General features: G+C 41.6%; 1 protein-coding gene across 15 annotated transcripts in view; it reads right to left on the reverse strand.

The window, feature by feature from the left end:
• Positions 1-22,659, reverse strand: part of PTPRT (protein tyrosine phosphatase receptor type T) — a 1,134,111-nt gene that overhangs the window by 81,906 nt on the left and 1,029,546 nt on the right. For 11 of the 15 annotated variants that reach the window (XM_039479697.2, XM_039479693.2, XM_039479695.2 and 8 more), the window contains one exon: positions 7,760-7,950. In XM_039479697.2, the coding sequence (XP_039335631.1) occupies positions 7,760-7,950 (191 nt within the window). The remainder of the gene's footprint in view (positions 1-7,759; positions 7,951-22,659) is intronic. The other 4 variants (XM_039479696.2, XM_074406551.1, XM_074406553.1 and 1 more) reach the window with 1 other exon arrangement.

The raw sequence follows: 22,659 nt of genomic DNA on the forward strand, positions 1-22,659 counted from the left end.
CTTCTTCTCTACCCATCTTCTTCTACTTTTCTCTAACTCGGAGTCTTATCTTTCGTGAAACTTCTGATAGATTTTGGCAACAAGAAGTGACAAAAAGCAAATGTATCTCCAAAGCATCTCAACTAGATCTCTGTTACATCATTACATGGTGCAGCAAGACCATGAGTTTTCTTTAAAGTTGCGTCTTTCTTTTCTTCATATAGCTTTCTATCTCCAGTGCCCAGACAGTGTCAGGTGCACAATAAATACTCGATCAGTGTTTCTGGCCAGATGAATGTTTAGAAAATAGAAACATGTACTATCAGCCTTCAGAATTTCATGCAAAGCATGTAGCCGAACATTTCACAGATGAAAATGACACCCAGAGAGGGAAGAGTCTTGCCCAAGACCAACCAGAGTCTCAGGAGCAGATTGAAAACCAGGTTTTGACTCTTAGCCAAAGAATTTTTCTACAGGACTACCTGAAAATTGTTCACTTGGTTGGGTGAGATTCTGTGTTAAAACAAAAAACCCACCATGTGCTCTGTTACAAACAATATTGTAAGTAGAACAATAAAATAGGCTAAAAGGAAAAGACTGAGTTAACAGTCTTCCACATGAGCTCTTTCCTTTTGGAAAACTCCCAAGTTTGAAACCACATGGGTCGCTGATGGGTTTTGACAACTCCCTCTAATGGCCTCTTGTCTTCTTTATTCAATTGGAGGTGGGGTGGAATGGACTGAAATGAGCAGGTGGAACCAGGTCTTCCTAGTTTGGTCATTATGAGTTCCCAGAGTTGAAGAACAATCATGGATTTCCCATGCACATTTGGGCATGGGCCAGTAATTCCTCAGGTCCCTCCCTAGAACCATGCACATCTGTAAATTGAGGAGCTGAACCAGAACCTTTCTGGGGTTGCCTGCGGTGGAAAATTCTGTCACTCTGTTACCAACTGAGGAAAGCAAGCCTTGCAGGAGAAGCAAAGACATACTCCGACACTGGTCAGGTGGCTCCGAGCAGAGAAGGAAGCACCTGGGGTGACCTGAAACTTGCATCTCTCTGGTTATGCCCCATTCAGAAGCTGACTGCCTGCCATTACCCCATCACCTACAGACGACTAAGAGCAAGATGGCAACACAAGCCTTCCCCACAAAAGCCATACATATGGCGTGTCCGTCCCGAGCTGGAAAATGAACAAATGTTTGCTCTTCATTAGGCTGCATCATATTCCTCACAGCTGTTCCTTGTTGCTTTAAATGGTCTGAATGGAGTTGCAACAACCAGATACCTTCTGGTTGCCCTACTGGGCTTGTTCCATTAATTACTATGTCAGGCTGTCTGGGTGGAACTGGGATGAACGTGCTTTCTTCCTTCTCTCCACCACAAAGTCACCTCTTCCAATTCACCCTCATCTTCCCTAAACCTGCTACTCTTCTGACTACCATGGCAGGGGTTACACAGCACACAGACAACTCAGCTCTCCAGCCCACATCTCTTATATTTTGCTGTGATCCTTAGGGTTCTGCTGTGTAACAGGGGAAGATGGGAGAACTGGAGCTGTGGGGGAAGCAGACCGGGGAGGAAGGACACTGTGGTTCAGAATCACATGCTCTTGGCTTTAATAGGAAGGGCATATGGCTCAGAATCACATGCCCTTTCATCAGTGAGGGTAGACCTGAGGGTTGGCAGGCAGAGTATGCCAGGGGATGGGTCTGTGGGCACAAGCAGGGAACATGCTGGGGATTCCATGGGTTTACTTAGTGGTTCTCAGCTTTAAATATTGTCATCAACTGGAGGGCTTAGAAAACACTGAAGTATACATTCCACCCTCAGCGATTCTGATGTAACTCATCTGAAATGTGGCCTGAGCATTGTTTTTAAAAACTTTCCCAGGTAATTCTAATGTGTAACCCAAATTGAAAGCCTCTGACTGAGGTGCAGATCTGTCTGGCAGGTGAAGTTAATTTGCTTGGGGCCTCCTTGAGCTCCTAGGAGCCCAAGGCCCTTGGCCAATTTTGTTTCTCAGAACTTGAGATCTAACCACATGAGTGGTGGCTCCAGAGAGTGAGGTCCCATGCGACCATCAGTGGGAGGGAGGCCCAGCTGGCTTGGCTGATTGGTTCTTATTTAGACTCCCAGAATATCAGTGACAGAAGGGTTCTTTGGATCACTCTGACAAACCCCTTTGCTCTCACTGCATAAATGTGGAAATGGAGGCCCAGAGAAGGACAGTGGCCCGCCTAAGGTCACCTGAATACTTAATGAATGTTATAGGACTTGACTCCAGGCATTTTGACTCTCAAGTCAAGACTGTTCATACACTATTTCAAATGATTAAACTTAAAATATATATTGAGAGACTCAAGTTTTCATGCCAATGAGAACAAGCTGATTTTATGGCTGTACATGCAGAGAAAGTGCGTAGGCTTGTCTGGGCTCTGGGCCCAGTCTCCTGGTTTGAGTAGCCCCATCTTTTCCTTGAATTACTGTCCCAGCCGCCTACCTGCCTCTGTTGTCCCTGCTCTGATCTCTACAAAATCTAAAATGCAAATCGACTTAAAAAATGTCCTGCTCTCTTTGATGGCTCCAGTGGTTCCTTGATTAAAATCCAAACTCATTAGCGTTACAAATACTCGCCTTTTGCCTCATCCTGGCCCCTGTTGACAATTTCAGCCCCATCTTGCTCCATGCTTCCTCCCAAACCATTTCTGGCTCCCCTCACTCAACCTACTATGCACATTCCCATGCCATAGCTTGTGCTAGCTGCTCTGCCTGGAACACCCCTCCCTTCTTGAATTTGGTTCTTCCTACTTCAATCTTTGATTTAGGCTTTATGTTTTCCAGAAAGCCACTGGGTATTTATCTTTAGGCTGGGTTAAGGCATTCCATGCCCAAGAGTTCTCATGGCTCTGGGTATACCTCTATTGTGGCATTTTGCCAAGATACTGAAATGATCCACTTGTGTCTAAGAACAGGCTCTAAGTTCCCTAGAAGGCAAGGGTTCTATTTCACCTTCTCAGTTCCCAGAGCCTAGTACAGTGACTGTCCCATGGAAAATGTTCCCGCATCTTAAAGTTGAAATTCTGAAAGGCCTGGTCCTAGGTCCTTGTCTCTGTCTATACTCACTTGCTTGGTGACCTCACCCAGTCTTGTGGCTTTCATCAGCTACAGGCCAACGACTCCCAAAGGTTTCTCTACAACCCAGGCTTCTTTCCCAAATTCCAACTTCAGAGATCCAACTACCTCCGTACCACATGGAGACACTAAGATGTCTTGCCATGGTCACTGCCAACTCAATTTAACATGAAACTACTGACTGCTCCAGCTCTGCCTTACTTGAGCATCCCCATTTCCATTAGAGGCAGCTCCACCCTACCAGTGGTACAGGCAACAGCCTGGGCATCACCCTTAATTCCTTCTGTGACATATACTATGTGTTAGGAAATGCTGTTGGCTCCATCTGTCACAAATATTCAGAATCCAACCACTTCCCACCGCCTCCTCTGCCACGCCCCGAGTCATCCTTGCCTCTCACCTGGGTTACTGCACTGGCCTCTCAACTGGTCTCCTTGCTTTCACCCTTGCCTTCCTAAGCTGCACTCTCAACACAGCAGCTAGAATGAAGTAAGGCCAGATCATGAGCACTTGTCTTTTCAAAACTCTGCAGTGGCTTTCCGTTTTAGTCAGTGTAAAAGCTGAAGTCCTTATAACAGCTTGTAATGCATGGCACGGTCACGTCCCTCTTTATTTCTCCAGTCGAATCTCCTATTACTTCCACCCTTGCTCACTCTACCTCTGCCACCCTGGCCTCTTTGCAGCTGCTTGTTATGTGCCAGGCATATTCCTCTCTAGATCTGGAACTCTCTTCCTCCAGGTATCTTCCACCATGTCTATACTCAAATTTCATCTTCTAATGAAGGACTACCCTTTTATCCTATTTACTATTGAAACCTCCTTTACTTCAGATCCCTGGAACAAATCTCCCTTCCCTGCTCTACTCTTGCTTTTTCCATGGTACTTTTGACAGACTATATTATCCAAAGATTTTATTTTTCAATATTTCTTGCTCTGTAGGCTCCTCCAGAATCTGGCAGCTACCCCTTCTCATCAAGGGATAGTCAAATTCTCCTCTCCTAGAATGTGGGGTGTTTTTACTTGCTTACAACCAATAGTACGCTGAGAAATAATACAGTGTTACACCCGAGTTTAGGTCACAAAGGTTGATGCACTTTTCACCTTGTTATCTGGGGAGCTCACCTTTGGAGCGCTGAGCCACCATGGAAATAGTCCAACTATCCCAAAGGTACCATGCTGTGAAGAAGCCGAGGCCACTTGAAGAGGCCATGTGTAGGTCTTCCAGTGAACAATCTCAAATGAAAGCCTGCATCAGTCACTAGACAAGAGTGAAGACATATTCAGATGATTTCAGCCCCCAGCCTTGAAGACTTCCTAGCCAAGGCTCTGGACACTGTGTGGAAGAGACAGGTTATCCCTGTTGTACACTGCACAAATTCCTGACCCACAGAATCAGTAAGTGCAAGATATTGGTTATTTTATGTTGTTAAGATTTGGTGTGGTTTGTAACACAGCAAATGGTATTTTTTACTGTCTTGCATACTACATTATATAATTTGCTTATTTTTTAAGCTTATGTTTATTTCCTATTTCCCTTGCTAGAATACAGGCTTCAGGAGGGTAAAATTCTTTGTTTTCTTCACTGTTGTATCCCAAATACCTAGAATCACCCTTGGTAATAGTAAATAGTAAATATGTATACATATATTTTTGAGACCGACTTTTGCTCTTGTTGCCCAGGCTGGAGGGCAATGGAGCGATCTCTGCTCACCACAACCTCTGCCTCTCGGGTTCAAGTGATCCTCCGGCCTCAGCCTCCCGAGTAGCTGGGATTACAGGCATGCACCACCATGCTTTGCTAATTTTATTTTTGTTTTTGTTTTTGTTTTAGTAGAGACAAGATTTCTCCATGTTGGTCAGGCTGGTCTCAAACTCCCGACCTCCCAAAGTGCTGGGATTACAGACATGAGCCACCATGCCCGACCAGTAAATAACAAATATTTACTGAGAAAATTTTAAGTGATTGTTCAACTGAATTGAATTTTGTCTTCTGACACAGCTTGCTATGGCTGAGCTGTCCCTTAGATGTCAACTTGTCAAACCCACTCATTTGTATGAAAAAAGGGAACAGAACAGGGAAGTGACAGGCAACAAACACTCATGTAGCAGGTTGGTATGCGAGTAGGCCTGGAGGCTCAGGAGTCTTATATGTACAATAGGACACTGATTCTCCCAGCAGATCTGTGACTCTTATGCTCAGGATGAAGATTCTAGATATCACAGGAGACTTGATGATCAAAGTAATATCCAGCTGTATTCTGGGCGGACACTGTGGGCTAGCACATTGTGAAATGACTTTTATCAGGCAAAATTCTCCAATTAACCCTCAGCTAATCACAAAACAATGCTAACTAGAAGCTAAGCTTTACAGCTTGCTGATTAATATAATTTGAACTAATTGAGGCCACGGCTAGCCTAGTTAGATTTCTGGTTGTAGTTCAAATGATGAAATGACATGTATTGTTTGTTTTCTCATTATAAAAGCTGTTCATTTCCATGCTAGAAAGTTTGGAAAATGCAAAAGCATACAAAGAAGAATTTTTAAAAAGCAACTCATCACACAAGAATGTATGCTTTAAAAGAAATATTAGTCTGGAAGGAAATGCATGATAGTTGTCAAACACACTTGTAATTCTGTCTTCAAATGTCAGATTGCAAGTTCTTACATATGTGTTTCTCAGCATTTGGCTGCTTGTCGTTATTATTATTTTTTTTTTTTGGTAAGCCACACATCTCCCTTAATGATATTTGAAACTTTTAATTAAATTGTTATGACTAATGTGGAATGTATCAGTCCAAATAACATAACCTTCCTGACATGTGCTCAACAAACAGGTTTACATACACACACAGAAAGCACGCTCACATGCACCCTGCTCCCCAGAGACTGGGGCCTTCCAGTCCCCTAGGAAATGGGACCCAGGGATGGGAGGGGACGAGATCATCTTCTTCAACTCTAATTCAAACATTCTTTCAAGATTTGTAGATGGGTATATGAAAAATGCTATTTTACTCAGACCATGTTTGAAATTAAGTGCTTGTTCTCCCAAGCTGGTAATTACTCACATTCATTGATATAAACTTTTTTTTCTCATAAATATGTCAAACATGCCCCTTGTCATCATGTTTTACACTCTCATAACATTTTAGGACCAGACAGGTCCTGAGAAATCACCTTATCCAAATTCTTCATTCAACTACTAAAGAATTTTAAAACTCAGAGAGCAAAATTCTAAAATCAAACAGCTTACTACATTGGAATCCAGCTGTCTGGACCCCCAGTTTAGCACAATTTCATGACCTCATACGACTTCAGAAATATTGCTTTGTTAGCTCTTTCTCAGAATATAGACTGAGGGATAAACTTAGTCTGCAATATTAAGAATTCCAAATGTGTGGACTCTGAGCCAACGAGTTTTCTACTGCACACAGTGACAGTGAATCGAGCATATCTGGGGCACACGCTCCATGTAAAGAGAAAAGAACAAACAACAGAAATCCACAAATGCATACAATTCAGAGCGTGGTACACAGAAGATACTCAAAAGACATTTTAGGAAGGAAGGAGGGAAGGGAAAGAGAGGAAAGGAAAAGTGAAGAAAGGAATTCTTGTTTTCAAGGCTGGCTGTAGCCGGATTGTACCTGCAACTAGGAGAGCTGCAGAATTATTCTTGGAGCATGAGCTGCTTTTTGGTTCAGAAAAATGTCTTAATGCATTTTCTTTCTATTTTATTTTGCTTTTTGCTTGTAAAAGGTGAGGTCTAATGGGCAGGATTTGAAACAAAGAGAGTGAGATAAAGGAAGCTAAATTGTTCTGCAAAATGAAAGAGGAATGTGGGACCCTTTGTCTGTATGCTGGGGGAAGGGTGGAGGAAGTTTTGAGGACACTAGAGAAAACGATAGGGAGAAATTGGATAGAGACCTGTCAGGAGACCAGAACCTCAGAAGGGCTTACCAGCAATGTAGATGGTTAAAGAATTTATAAGAAGAACAGTTTTGCATTGAGGCACTTCCTGTACTTTGCTGCAATCCTTCTCTGTTATTCCCTAAACCTTGATAACAAGCCCTACCTGCAAATCCTTTGTGTTAGAGATACTTTGGGGAGGTGGGAAAGGGATGCCCAATGCAGAAGTGAAGAGAAGGTGCAGAAACAGAAAACTGGTCACTGGAGATAAAGCATTGCCTTCGGGGAGTGGGAGCAGGGACAAGAATATCACAGAAGCTTGAGTAGGAGACAAGAGGTGACCAACAGCAAGCAGGGGACATTTGCTGGCTTTGCTACAGCATGTGGGATGGGAGCCTGAGCCATTTTCTGTCATATTGAATGGAGGTGAGACTCCAAAGTGTAGAACCTTTGGAGCTAACTGGATAATGAAAGGGGAAGGGGAGAAAAACAACAGTGAAAAAGGATGTCTTAGAATTATTTAGCATGATGCTTCTCAGATTTAATGTGGATACAAATCACCTAGTTTCTGGTTAAAATGCAGGTTCTGATCCAGTAGGGTGGAGTGGGCCTGAGATCCTGCATTTCCCATACGCTCCCAGGTGATACTGATGCTGCTGGCCAGGGAGCCATACTTTTCCTAGCAAGGCTTTAGTGCCCAAATAAACAATTGGAAAGTTTCCCCACAGACTGGTCTCTTACCTCATATTCCTCCTTGAACCCGTAGCCCTGGCCTCTCTTCATCTGCGTGATGTGCTGTAGCAAGTCAGCCACCCGGATGGCAGGCTGGAACTGGTCCCGGGGGTAACTCATCTCCACGGGGTCACAGGTGCGGTAGGGATGAGTCTGGATCGTAAGGGTGGGCTGGGAAAGCTCCCCGTGGCTGCCATCTGCTTCGAAAAGAAGGAGGCAGAACAGATCATCACCTACAGAAGCTGTGTCCTTCGTTCTCCCTGTCTCCCCCAGCTTGGCCTGAGGACAGCACAGGGAATCAACTTGGGACTCATGTGATCAAGAAACTGCAGAAAGGTTGGAGATACGCTGCTTCCCTGGCATGGCTATGTTGTTAGATCTAAATATCAAACCCACAAACAAACCAGTGAACACAATACATTTCAAGGGTACCCATCGATAAATGAGAAGTTCCAGTTTGGTCGTCATCCCTGTCACAGTCCTTCCTTTTAGGCTGGGTGGGCAGAACCACTGAGAAGCTAGGCAGGCTATTTACTGGGAGCCCCCTTCTGTTTAGGAAGCAGAGAGGCTAGAAATAGTGTCTGATGCCTGTCTGCAGGGGAGGAGAGCCTCAGGTGCTCGAAGATCGGAGTCACATGTAAGCTTCTGATCCATTTGCCTGCATCCCTGTGGCCTGGCTTCTCTACTATTTTGTTTCCTTTTAGTTTTACCCTGGGAGGAACTGGAGGTAGTCTTGGACTGCCAGCAGCTAGCAGGGACCCTTACCCTCCCAGCTGCTCTCTCTAGTTATGAGCTCTGCCACAGCGACCACCTTCTTGCTATTGTATACTTTCCCTACCACTTAATACTATTAATCCAGTGGCATCGTTGAACCACCTGGTGGGTACAGAAGCCTGGACCTCTTCCTTCAGTGCTGCTGGCTACTTTCCCCAGTCCTGGATCCCATGCCGCATCTCCTTCATCAAATTTCTCCCTGACGTAAGGTCTATGTATTCTCTCTTCATACAAACCTTTTCATCCAATGAGTTGCTTTAACTGCCTTCTGTTAGCTGGCCACCCTGGAAACTGATGCCTGCTCAGACTGGTTTGAATTCTTCCATTCCCCTTGGACCACTGAAACCAATGTCTTGCCCTACCACCTCCCTGCCAGGCATACACTGTCGGTCTTTAAGGGCCAGTTTACCTTTTCCAGAACCATCCAGCCTTTCTCTTCCCAACCTCCTCCCAAAGACATGGACAGTCCATGCCCTGGACTATCCCGTTTGTGGCATGCAAGTGATGAGAACTGCCAGTGTGGCAGCTGATGTGTCTCCCCCAGATGTTTTCAGACACTGCAAAGCACCAGTTGCAGATACCCACTCGGCCTATGCCACACTCATTCCCTGGGAGGCTTAGCGTATGTTCCCGATTTTCTACAACTTGTCTTTTCAAAATCCATGTTCCCTTCAGCTTGCATGCCTGCCATGTTGCAATAATCCATCAGACATGGATTCTGTGTGTGAATGTACACTCTACTTCCTTGCGATAGCATCAGCAAGCCTGTTCCTGGCAAGGAAAAAGAATGGAAGGGAACATCTGGCCTTCCTGCTTTCTAGGTGACCAACTTGTCCCAGTTCAACTGAAAATATTCCGGTTTTAGCACTGCAAGTTCAGCTCTTGGGAAACCTCTCAGTCACGGGCAAACGGGAATGGTTGGTCACCCTGATACTTTCACTTACATCTGTGGTTGGAGTAGGGAATACATTTTTCACTTTGCAGCCTTCTCCCTGCCCCCACCTACTGGCTCCTCCAAGGGAGGAGAGACTACTAATCTGACTGGTCTGACCTTGAGACACTGATTGGGTCATACCTAATTAGCAGGTGGGGTCATCATATGCACAGCGTGGCCTCTAAGACTTCCTGAGTCTGGGTGGTAGGTAAACATCCCCAAAGCAGAGACTATCATTTGGGGACAAGCCACATAACCCCTGGGTTGCCTACAGAAGATTTCTAAGATTTAGATTTATGCGCAAGAAGGAAGGGCCTAGGCAAGTTAGCAAAACCTTCCCAAATGCCCAGAAGAGAAATACTGCTTACTTTTTCTTTTGAGATTTTAGGTAATAGATAGCACATGTCCAATGGCATTGCTTAAATGCACCACTTGGCAAATATGGGGGCTGTTTCCTTTCTCCATCACCCCTTTGGGTTTATGAGTTAGACTTATTGAGAACCCACACTATGCCAAGGACTACGGTAGCAGTGGCAATGCAGACAGAAATTCTGATTCCACCCTCAAGGCTTGATGGTTTAGTAGGGAAATAGACAAGAAGAACCAACTGAAGAAAAAAGATGGAGGCTGAGCACATTTAGGTAAGAGCAAGGAGGTTGGTAAGGAGTAAAAGCTGTGGGTACATTGAGATACCATCTCACGCTAGTTAGAATGGCGATCTTTTAAAAATATGGAGACAACAGATGTTGGAAAGGACATAGAGAAATAGAAACACTTTTACATTGTTGGTGGGAGTGTAAATTAGTTCAACCATTGTGGAAGACAGTGTGGTGATTCCTCAAGGATCTAGAAATAGAAATTCCATTTGACCCAGCAATCCCACTACTGGGTATATACCCAAAGGACTATAAATTGTTCTATTATAAAGACATATGCACACTTATGTTCATCATGGCACTGTTTACAATGGCAAAGACCTGGAAACAACCCAAATGCCCATCAATGATAGACTGAACGAAGAAAATGTGGCACATATACACAGTGAAATACTATGCAGCCATAAAAATGATGAGTTTGTGTCCTTTGTAGGGACATGGATGAATCTGGAAACCATCGTTCTCAGCAAATTGACATAAGAACAGAAAATCAACCATCACACGTTCTCACTCATAGGTGGGTGTTGAACAATGAGAAAATGTGGACACAGGGAGGGTAGCATCACACACTGGGGTCTGTTGGGGGGGCTAGGGGAGGGACAGTGGGAGCTAGGGAGGGTAAGGAGGGATAACATGGGGAGAAATGCCAGGTATAGGTGATGGAGGATGGAGGCAGCAAAACCACATTGCCATGTATGTACCTATGCAACAACCCTGCATGATCTGCACATGTACCCCAGAATCTAAAGTGCAATTTTAAAAAAAGCTGTAGGTAGAACTGTCAGAGGGGGCAACACTGTAAGCAATGATACAAGGCAGATACAGAAAGACTGTGAATGCAAGACCCTTGAAGCCAGGGTGAAGATGAAAGATTTTAGAAGGAATCTCTTTCTTCAAAGACTCACACGGTTTCTTGTAGGTGTCCTAGCTGTGATGGGTAGCTGTCATGGAAGGCATCCTTCCAGCGAATATCACTCCTGTGATGGTGTGATTGGAAATGGAGAGGAAAGGAGCACTTGTGTTTGATTCATCTAGAGATGGTACAAAGCTATGGCAGGAGCCACAGAGGTGTGCGTTGTGAATACCTACAGCTTGGAGTCATGCCATACTCCATGATTTCTAGGAAAGGATGAGCTGAGTCAATGCTAGGAGACCTGTGAGTATTTCCTATCAAAGCTACCATCACACATGGGGACAGATGTCTTCAGAGACCCACAGTTTCCCAGAGGAACCTGGAGCATGGACCGCATGGGGAACCAGCTGTCTGGGAGACAGGCTTCCTAGGAATGGGAACTCAGCTTCGTGTGTGTGTGAGATGTCAAATGTTTCCCAAACCAAATAGCTGTCAATATGGATATTTTCCCTAAACACATTGCTAGACAGACTGTAAACTTGGTGTCAGCAAAACCAACACTGGAATGGAAAACAGATGCGTTTGAAATTTAACAACTTGTATTGCTGTAACATTTGCAATAATGTCAATGCCAGTGCTAATGATGGTATGAAGACTCAGAACCAAGGGATTTTCAAGGTTTATTAATCCAATGAGTTGGACTTCCTTTCCAATGTATCTTAACTCACCTATTCCCTTATTAACCTCTGATAATGCAGAAGTGATGTCTTTTATCACACCCCATTTCACCAGATGCACTATACTTAATTTTCCATCATTAGGTTTAATGAAAACCCAATTTCACAACTCACTTCTCTCAGGAACCTACAAGTAATGCTACGTTTTTATCAGGCCCAATTAAAAAACGTTATGATGTTCCTATTCGAGAGGGAGCCTTAAAACTAATGTGCAATTCTGCTGCTAATTCAACAAGGGCACTGGAATTCACATGCTGCTCATAAAATGTAACTCACACCAGCTGGCCCAGGGACAGAGCCTTTTTCATGTTTTCTCCTCACCATCCCCTTCATTCTCATGCCATTTCAACTTCTCATTTATGGGTCTCGTGTGTTTATTTATCACGTAATAATATTTTGGATTTCTTTAACACTTTTTATCTAGCTGTTGCCTAGCCCTGTGAATTTCCCTGCAGTAACTCTTGTTACTGCCTGCGAAGGGCTTGTGGGATGGGCAGGAGGATTTTGGTGATGTGTATGAGATTTTGGGCCACTGTCTCCCAGATTTCTTCTTTGCTGTCTCTCTGATCTCTCTCCTCCTCCTTGGGATCCTAGATTAATTGCCACCCTCTGTCCCGCCCCAATCCCCCACCCCCTGCTACGGGCCATATAGATCTCCCTCTACCTTCAGTCACATATCTCCAATCACTTGCTAGGAATTACCACTCCAACTGGCCAAGAAATATTTATTGAGTACTTATGCTATACAGGGCATCATGTTAGATACTATGATCATATAGGAGGCAGGTATGTTCGGGGAGAAATAAGCAGGCCACGGCCCTTGAAGGAGGGGAGAAGAAAATATAAAGTGTGCGTGAATAAGTCTAAGCAAGAGAGGAAGAGATAGGCACTTGGGAGATGGAAGAAGGGTGTGCCATGGGGTTTGGCAATCCGGAAACATTCTCCAGGATTTAGGCATTCATGATCCACCTCTGTGGCTCTTGCCATAGCTGTGTACCATCTATATGAGAGCTGTCCAATAGGACTTTCCACAACAAGGAAGCATTCCACATCGATGCTCTGCAATTTGGTGGCAACTAACCACAGGTGGCTACTAAGCATCTGGAATGTGGCTAACGAGACTGAGGAACTGAATTTTAAATTCACACTCCAAAACCATCTATTTTACACCATTCCTGCTGGTATTGCCTCCATTCAGATCTTCCTGACAAAACGATTCCATCAGTTTCCCAATGGTTCTTCCTGCTTTCACAGCTCTTTTTACACAGCTTTGATCAAGTAATTTTTCTTAGCAAAAGTCTTCGTGGAGTCAAGACAAAATTTCTTAACTAGCTAATCCAATTCCTGTAGTTTCTTACCACTATTCATGTATTTCTTCTATCACCATTCATACTAACTCCATGTGCCCTTTAGGCAGGAGAATATGAAGAGTGTTGTGTAAGTAGCTAGAGACTGCTCACTGAGAGGGGAGAGTCTGGGAGAGGGGAGAAGGTTTGAAGTGAGGAGGAGCCTGGGTCACCTGCACAGAGTGGTGATGCAACTGGAACCAACACTGTAGGGGCTGTGGCAACAGCAGGTGTCAGAATCAAAGCACATAATCTGAAGATAAAACTTTGGATTCAAATATGAGCTTCAGAGCTTTCTAGCAATAGGACTTCAAATAAATTACATCTGACCCTTGAAAAACATGGAGGTTAGGGAAACCAACCCCCTGTGGAGTTGAAAATCCATGTATAACTTATGACTCCCTAAAACGTAACTACTAATAGCCTACTGTTGAGCAGAAGTCTGACTGATAACATAAACAGTAGCTTAACACAGATTTTGTATGTAATATGTATTACATACTGCATTCCTAGAGTAAAGTAAGTTAAAGAAAAGAAAATGTTATGAAGAAAATCATAAAGAAGAGGAAATACATTGACTATTCATTAAGTGGAAGTGGATCATCATACAGTTCTTCATCCTCATTGTCTGCACACTGAGTAGACTGAGGAGGAGGAGGAGGAAGAGAGGTTGGTCTTGCTGTCTCAGGAGTGACTGAGGCAGAAGAAAATCCATATAGTAAGTGGACCTATGTACTTCAAACCCACGTTGTTCAAGGGCAACCATACTTTGAGCCTAAGATCTTTACTTGTAATTGCTGATAGTGATGGCAATGATCATGATTGATTATCATCATCATCATCTTCTAAGAAGGCTGTTGCAAGGGTTAAATGACTCCAGTGGAAGGAATCTCATGGTGGCACCTGGCTAGCGGTCTCCCCTCTTCTCCCTCACAAAATACCAACAAAAACTCAAGACAATGAATTTATGCTATCTCTGAAATCTAAGTCTATCCATAATCTATTGCCAGAGTTTGGGAAGAGTATTTGTTTATGATTGCAGCGGCAAACATCCCATGTGCATGAAGATACATATTTCATTTTGTAAACTTTTCTTTAAAATCCCTGGAATTACGTAACATAATCTTCCAATTGATTCAACCACAGGTAGCTGGAAGTGATTACACTTCCTGTTGAAGCATAAGAGGAAGCAGTTGGCTTGTGCTTAGGAGTCATGTTGTAAGAAAAATCTGTTCTGTGTTTCTGAATTCTAGACTTGCAATAGCATAGGTATATGAGATTTGTGACCCCTGAGGAACAGTAGATTGACATCCTCTCACTCAACGTAACAACAAATATATTTACCTTTTCATGTCTTTCTTATGTCTGACCAAACACATAGTAGGCTTGAACTTATAAAACTAACAGTAATGGAATGCCATTCCACGGTGCCATTTTCTATGGAGCTAAACAAACATTATATAATCAAGTTTGATAGACTTTGTTACTTGGGATAAAGCAAGCCAATGGCCTGAAGAATAGAAAAGAAATGCTTCCCATTTTCTCAGTTTATTTCCTGAGCTCAGAGAACCAAAGACTGTATCAGCAAAATAGGAGGGTTGGGGCACCTCCAAGCTCTTTCTCCTAAACTACCATCACTGGGGTCTTGGACATGGTAAAGACAGAAGATGCAGATTTGTTTCCCGGATGCAGATTCAGTGTTATGAAGCAATTGTGATGGGAACAGTCATGGGAAAATACTTCCAGGATTCATTTACTGTTTCTGATAAAGAGATCAACCCTCCTGATTCTGGGGAGAGTGTGAATTCCTTCTTTCATAGCGCTCACACCAGGTGGAAGGATGGTGTTAGACACTCTATGTAAGGATGGGCACTATAAACATCCATGACTCCTTTTGCTTAAACCACTGCCGGAATTTGGGAGGAATACTGATTAATTATAGCAGCATCACACATATCATGTGTAATGGTATAGAATAAAAACATTTCAATAATCACTAGTTGGACGGGGGGGAGGGGGGCAACAGTGAGGATCTACCTCCTCTGTTTACTGGCAAACACCAGGTCTGGAGAAACTTCTTTTCCTTTAAAGTTAAATAAACAGAAACAAGATAACACGAGGTCTTAGGAAAAAAAAATCCACCATGGTAACAGTAAGGAAAATGACATTCTGGATGCTGTTGAAAGCACAATTAAACACACACACACACACACACACACACACACACACACACACACGCAGCAGTCAGCATTGACTGTTTACCCAAGAGTCATCCCCTGTCTTGTTATTTTCTGGCTAAGTTCACCATGTGACTTGGTGGTGGGGGCAGGGAATGACACTGTTCCCAGACCAAGGGACAAGTCTGGATGTCCCTGAGCCATTAAGGTGTTCTGATCCCTTTTGCAAGTTAAATAAAAATCTTTTATAATGATATCGGAGGGAAGTTCTATTAGAAGACTTGTAGGAAAAGTTCTCTTTTCTCTAAGAAGGATAATCCGGTGGCTAGATTATCCTTTTAATGACTAGATAGTACCATTTTTGGGTGTGATGGCTGGAACTGCTAAAACAATCCTGCATCCATAAGGGGAGCCGGGCTGGGGTGGCCCTCATGACAAGATGAGATGATGAAGAGGAGAGCTTGAAAGAATGTGTCCTCAGTGACATTTATGGGGATCTCATTCAACCAATTCTAACGCTTGACTTCCTGTTCTATAAGATAATACATTAACTTACTGTTTAAGCCACTTTTACTTATTTTTTTTTCTGGTACTGGTATCTTGATCTAAACAACACAAAGTAGAAATGCATTTTAGACTGCTTGAAGTTTACTGAAAATGAAATGCAAGAAAACATAGAAGAATAAAGGAAGTTAAAGGTGAAATAATAAGACAACAGATTTTTCCAAAAATAGATCAAGTTAAGAAGTAGCCAGAAAACGTATTTACTGTGTAAGGTAAGGAACAACTGTAAAGAAACCAAAATGCAATAGCAAAATTAAAATGGGCGTTGGAATCTGTAACGAGAATAAGCAACAGGCAGAAACTTGTGGAGAACTAATTTGAAAAACTTGGAGATTAAAAGGCAAGGAAACCAGAAGAATACAATGTTTATTTCCTTCCTATCTATCATCTGCTCATGTGTGTTCATGTGTGAAGGCAATAAAAAGACATTTTTAGAGAAAAGAAGACAGACATATGAAAGACAGAAAATTGGTGTTACAGAAAAAGAGAACAGAGTAAATGGAACAGAAGCATATTATTATGTCCTTTCTTATAAGGATATAATATTAAAACAACTCCTTGGTAAAATAAAAACTTAATCCTCACATGTAAAGAGGCTTCTACCTACAACTTAAAAATAAAACCAATATTCTGATAGAATTGTTTAAATATTATTGATGTAGAAATACTCAGATAAACATCTAGGTTGGAAATGGCTATGTATAAAAAATTAGAAACTGTGTTAGTCATATATTTTATCACCCAAATTTAAATTTCAGAAAACAATGAAACAAAAATTTTCAAGGACAAATGACAAAAAATTATACATGAAATAGTTTTTCATTTGTGAATCTACAGAAGGGCATTCTGTGACACATAAAGATTCAGAAGTTCTGTTGGCTCTGATTCTTTTCCAGAGGGTTGGGTAGCTGAGGAAGCTAGTCAAGAATGTGACGTCAAAAACAGAGAAAAGAAATCTACAAGAATGGAAGAAGTCTTGTTATAAAACAGCTGATTTGGTGAACAATAATATCAGTATAAAAATCATAATACATGCAAACCAAAACAGAATGAACTATAAGAAGTAATTCTTAAGGAGAAATCAGATTTAAAAATCTAATATGAAAATACTTGGCTACAATTTCAAATTATATTAACAAAAACCAGGAAGTGAGTGGCTGACGCATCCCTAGAAATAAAAGTATATTATATTATTCACCTTTAATAATGGGTAGTCAATGTGTACTATTTCAGTCTTGACACTCTTAATTGAAGAACTCAATTTTAAGCAAAAATGTGTGAACTACACCGGTGTGTGTGTGTGTGTGTGTGTGTGTGTGTGTGTACGTTTAAGTTAAAGGCATCAATTACTAGAATAACAAGAAGAATGAACAGCATTCAAATAGAGATAAAAAACAAAACAAAGAAAACCCTGACTTCTACTACAGGTGGATCTGGCATCCAAATTTTGTTACCTGTGTGATAGAATACCTGCAAACATAGAAATCAAAATTAAAACAAAACAAAACAAAACTGTGTAATACCACTGAAAACTACACTGTCCTGACAAGCAAATGAGAAATCATCCTGTAGAGGTATTTTCATAATCCAAGGCACATTAATTCCTGCAGAACAAAACCACCTCCACTAAAGATGCACTCATGGTGAAAAATAAATTACAAAGAATGACAAGAGCCTTGTAAGGGAGCTTATCCCCATAGGAGAGAGTCTGCAGTCATGACACACAGAAAAATATGCCTCTCAAGGATTGAAAATAATAAAACAATCAAAGAGACTATTAAGTAAATACATTTAGATTGATTAAAGAGGAAAAGGAAGGAATATGAACCATTGCAATAATGCACATAGGACAGAAAAAGGATAGGTGGGTTTGAAAAGAACACATTCAACCTCTTGAGATTAAAAAAAAACTCATTGAAAGCAGAAAGAAAGTAAATACATACATAAGAACAGACATTCACAGAACATAATATAAGTTAAAGATACAGCAGAGAAGCTGGAAAAAAAACAAAACAAAACAGCAAAAGCTGGCTCTTTCCTTTGAAAACACCGAGAAATTAGACAAACCAAAAAATGATTAAGGAAAAAACACAAATAAGCCACTTCGCAGTTGTTAAGAGATTGACAGAACACTTTTAGCCCAGGCTGAGACTGGAGAATGATTAATGACCAGAGAAGCCATGAGAAACACCTCAAGACTCTGATGGACATGGTCCGGGTCAGCTGGTAAACACTAGCCCATCACCGGGGTGCTAGCTTTTAAAAAAAGAAGTCATATTTGAGATCGTTATAGGTTCATATGCAATTGTACGAAGTCACATAAATGGGTCTTAAATACTCTTCGACCAGTTTTCCTTAATGTTAACACTTCTGTAACTACAGTACAATATCATAATCAGAAAATTGACATTGGTATATTTTACTGATCTTATTCAGATTTCATTACTTTTACATGCACTTGTGTGTATGTATAATTTTATGCGATTTTATCACACATGTAAATCTGTGTGACCACCATTACAGTTAAGAGGCAGAAATGGTTCCATCACAAGGATCTCTCAGGCAATGGAGCACGCGCTTTGAGTCTCTTTCTTGTTTCTACACTGGGGCCTGGTTACTAGATTCTGGGAGACAGTAGCAATAATGAAAAGAATGGTCTCTCAGTGAAATGTCAGACTCTGCCAAGGATCCACAAACTGGGACCCCACCTTTCGATGCTCCTTTAGTTGAGGCTTCCATAGGACCACAACATGTGACTGGTTGTACATGCTGTGCACTGCTCAACTTTAGAGGGTACCATTCTTTTGATGACCCTGCTCTTGTGATCTACAAGAGCCATCAATTTTGACTTGTTCCAGTGACTAGTCCTTGTTATTTTCATTTTTAGTATATCAAGTGGAAAGTTTCACCCATCTGGTCTAGAGGGGAGGGATAACAAGCAAAGCATTAGTCTGTGGACTTAGTACCCTAAGACTGAGGCAGAGTTAGGAAAAGAGACCTCTATTCAGAGTTTCTTCTGTGTGTCTGGAGTGAATTGGGCCACCATGAAGGGTTTTGTGCACGTCATGTGTATGTGGGTTGTGTATAACCTGGCAAGCATGTGAGTTTTCCCTTACCTCTTCTCCAATCGGATATAAATAACTTTTAATCTGTTTTAGAAAATAAACATCTAGGTATAATTTTGTTTAAAGAAAGGGTTTCACCACTATTTTTTATTTAAAAAACTTTTAAGATTTTTTTTTTTTCTTTTTGTCAAAATTTTATCAAAGTCAGTGGGGAAACAGGCAGCAAAAATGCTGACACCAGTGTTCCACAGCATGGGCTGTATAAACAATACATTTGAAAAAAATGAAAAGTCGTTGAGTCTGCCAGAGCAACAGACACTTAGTAGTGATAGGGATTCTCTGTGGCTGGCCTTAACCATTCTGTGATGAAATCAGGAAGTGACAGAATAAAGCTGAGGGGCATCGATGGGATCCTGGAGACATTTTTTTGGACCACAAAGAAGAAGGGATGCAATTTTGGACTTTTTAAGTGTTTTAACTCACTCAAAACATAAGCCCTTTTTGGTAACATGTAAGTTGATTGCTTAATTCTTGGATATTCATCATCGATTTATACTTTCAGAGACACGTACGTTTGAAAATAATGGCCATGAAAAATGCAGAACTTTGACCAGGAGACAAATACTCCATAAATAGATGATGAAATATATGCCTAAAGAATCTTACAACCTGATGAGGTAGAGTACAAATACTGGCAAAGAATGGATCCCCTGAGAGTGTATTATTTTTCAGAAGAGAATGAAGTATATTAAAGTAAGATGAAACTGCAAGGTGGCTTAGTGTTAGAAATATTAGTATTATTGGAAAGTTACGCCATACTATTAGTAAGAAGTTCTGCATGTGACTGTGGCTTGTTAAGATAAATAGTATATGCAAAAGAACTTAGAAGAACATGTCTTGGTCAGTGAGTTACTCAAAGCATAAAGAATAAAAAAGGTAAATCACACCATTTTAATATTGTGGCAAGCATGAAAGAATGATAAGGGTGTGGCATCTGAGAGGAGTTTATATGGAAGGAAAGATTGGGATTGAATGAGGAAGGATCTGAGTCATAGATAAAGGGATTGATGGAGGCAGCAAGCACAGGCGATGGAAATTGACCCCCGAATGTCAGTTCTGTATTTCAGAGAGTCACTACCAACGTAAATAAAACCAGGTATTGGTAGATCCACGTGGATTCACCTGCCCCTATACTCAAACCATCCCTAAAAGGAAAACTTGGGCAGATGAACTTATTCTCAAAGTGGGGCCCTGTGTTGGCAGGGGTTGCCAGAAACTTGGATAGTCTTCTGCCTTGAAAATTCTAGAGTGTTTGAGGAATCTGATATATTGAGGAAAACGGCAAGTCCAACAGGAAAGACTGAGAGGCTCACACCACATTCTCTGAAGACAGGGAAGTGGTCTAACTTGTATAGACTTTGGGCAAATGTAGACCTGAGTCAGAACCCTGACACCACCACCCACGACCTGTGTGACTTTGGGCAAATTTACTCAATCTCTCTGAACCAGTTCCTGCAAAGCCTTTATGGCTGATATCTCTGAAAACTAGAGAAAGAAAGAGAAAATCCAACACTGATTTCTAACTTTTAGAAGCTCAACGCATCAGAGATTAACACAGCAGAAGAAGAGACAGTCATTTCTCTCCATGGGCAGGACCCTCAAATCTGCTGCCCCTCTCTTTCCTATCCATGGTGGCTGAAACAGTATCCTTACAACTCCTTGAATCCCCTCTTCCTTCTCGACGTCCTGTTCTCCAAAATAAGGCATGAGAAATTTTTCAAAGGCCAAAGCTGAGCATGTTATCTCCCTGCTCAAACTCTTTACTGGATGCCCACTGTCCTTTGGCTATATTCCAGATTTAAAATATTTAACATGGCTTCCAAGCTATGATCTGTCTAGCTCTCACCAATCTTGTTTGCCTCATCCTGTATTCTCTGTCCTTTGCCCACCTGGCTGTAGCCACACTGCCTTCTCACTGAGTTCTCACCCACCCAAGAATCCTGAAGTGGTTATAACTTTCCCCCAAACTTCCAAGGCCAAGTGGATACATATTTATCCTTCAGGACTCAGCTCAAGTCACTTCCTCTTCTAGAAGAAACAAACCGATTCTGTGGTAGGAATGAATGATGGTGACCAATTGGGTTGACCAGGGGCAGGGCTTGGCAGGGAATGGGCATGAGGGATCTTCCTGGTAAGTTTGTATATTAGTAGGGGGCTGGGTGGCACCGTGTATGTAATCATTGAACTCATGAAATGGAAAATTTAAGATCTGTGTATTTCTTTGCAAGTAAATTTTATCTCAGAGGAAAAAAACGGACTATTGAGCCTGCATCAGCGAAGTGCCATTAAATATGTAGAGGAAAGGGAAGTGTAGTGATGTCTTAAATTTCCTTTGACATACATAACAAATTAAGATAGACTGAAGGATGAATAGATGAAAAGATAGGTGATAAAATAAATACAGTAAAATGTTAATAGTGGAATCTAGGGGATAACTGATCACTAATACTATTTTAACTTTTCTGAATGACGATACCAAGGAAGACATCCCTGTCTGCCTTGGAATATATATATATATATATATATATATATATATATATATATATCCCTGAACATATAGCATCTTCATGAATTACTATAACTATTGAATAACAGTGAGATTCATATCTTATCCTTCACCAGACTCTAAGCTCCCTGGAGATAAGGTGTCATATCTGTGTTGGTTACTGGTATATCTCCAGAATCTAGTGCCTACTCTGGAAACACTCACTTGGTAGGTACACCTTGTTCTCTGAAATCCACCTGCCACCTTGTTGATAAATACAGTGCTTGTTTATCTTCAAGGTTCATCTGTCATGCCTTCTAATTCCTTTGCTGAGGGTCTCACGATCTCTATTTCCTGCCTCAGCTCCATTTGGCTTGGTGAGTGTGGGGAGGTTGATAAGCCACATTTACTCAAAATGCATGTCTTCTGCAGATGGGTTTCTGGTGATTTTCACTATACCCAGATCCAAAGTTCTTCTCTCAGACCGAAAATTTTTAGCTTCACCATGGCTCCAGGTTGGACTTGACATGATTTGGAGTTTCTCATTGGTTCCAGGGTTGTGTGTGCACTAACAAGAACTGGCCCAGAATTTTGTTATGTATATATTGCTAAACTCCATAACCTGTACACTCATGGGAAGATGTATGACAGGAGGAAAAGACTTTAAAATCTCACACTGAAAATACAGGCTCCTCTTATTTTCTCTCTCTCATTCATCAAAAATGTAATAAGACAAAGGTATGCAAAATAGTTGCAGAGTAATACTTAGCTAAACTAGAAAAGCTCAATTTTGACAGGTTTTTACGATCTTCAGCCTGACAAGTAACTTTGTCTTTTGTTGATGTGTAAGAAAGAGAAAATGAAATAACTAAACTTGGCTGAAAGAGGAAATTTAAATGTGCAACAGATGTTTGAAAGAGTTTGCCATTGTAGTGGGTGGATAAAATCTTCCTTTCTCCGTTTCAAACTATGCCCTGGATACTCAGGCTGAGTTTGTGGATACAATGAACTACAAAGAGAGCAGGACTTTAAGACAATGGAAAGAACACAGTCTGGGAGTTACAAGACCTGAATTTTCATCCTGGTGTTACCACTAAATTATGTTGCACAATTAGCTTCATCTTTGTGGAACTTAATTTTAAAACTAGGCAGCTGAATTAGACCAATGCTTCTCAAGGTATAACATGCATATTTAGGGATCTTCTATAGGCAGATTATAATTCAGTGGGCCTGACATGTGGCCTGAGAGCCTGCATTT

This window comes from Saimiri boliviensis, chromosome 9 (genome assembly GCF_048565385.1).
Source record: "Saimiri boliviensis isolate mSaiBol1 chromosome 9, mSaiBol1.pri, whole genome shotgun sequence".
NCBI lineage: Eukaryota > Metazoa > Chordata > Mammalia > Primates > Cebidae > Saimiri > Saimiri boliviensis.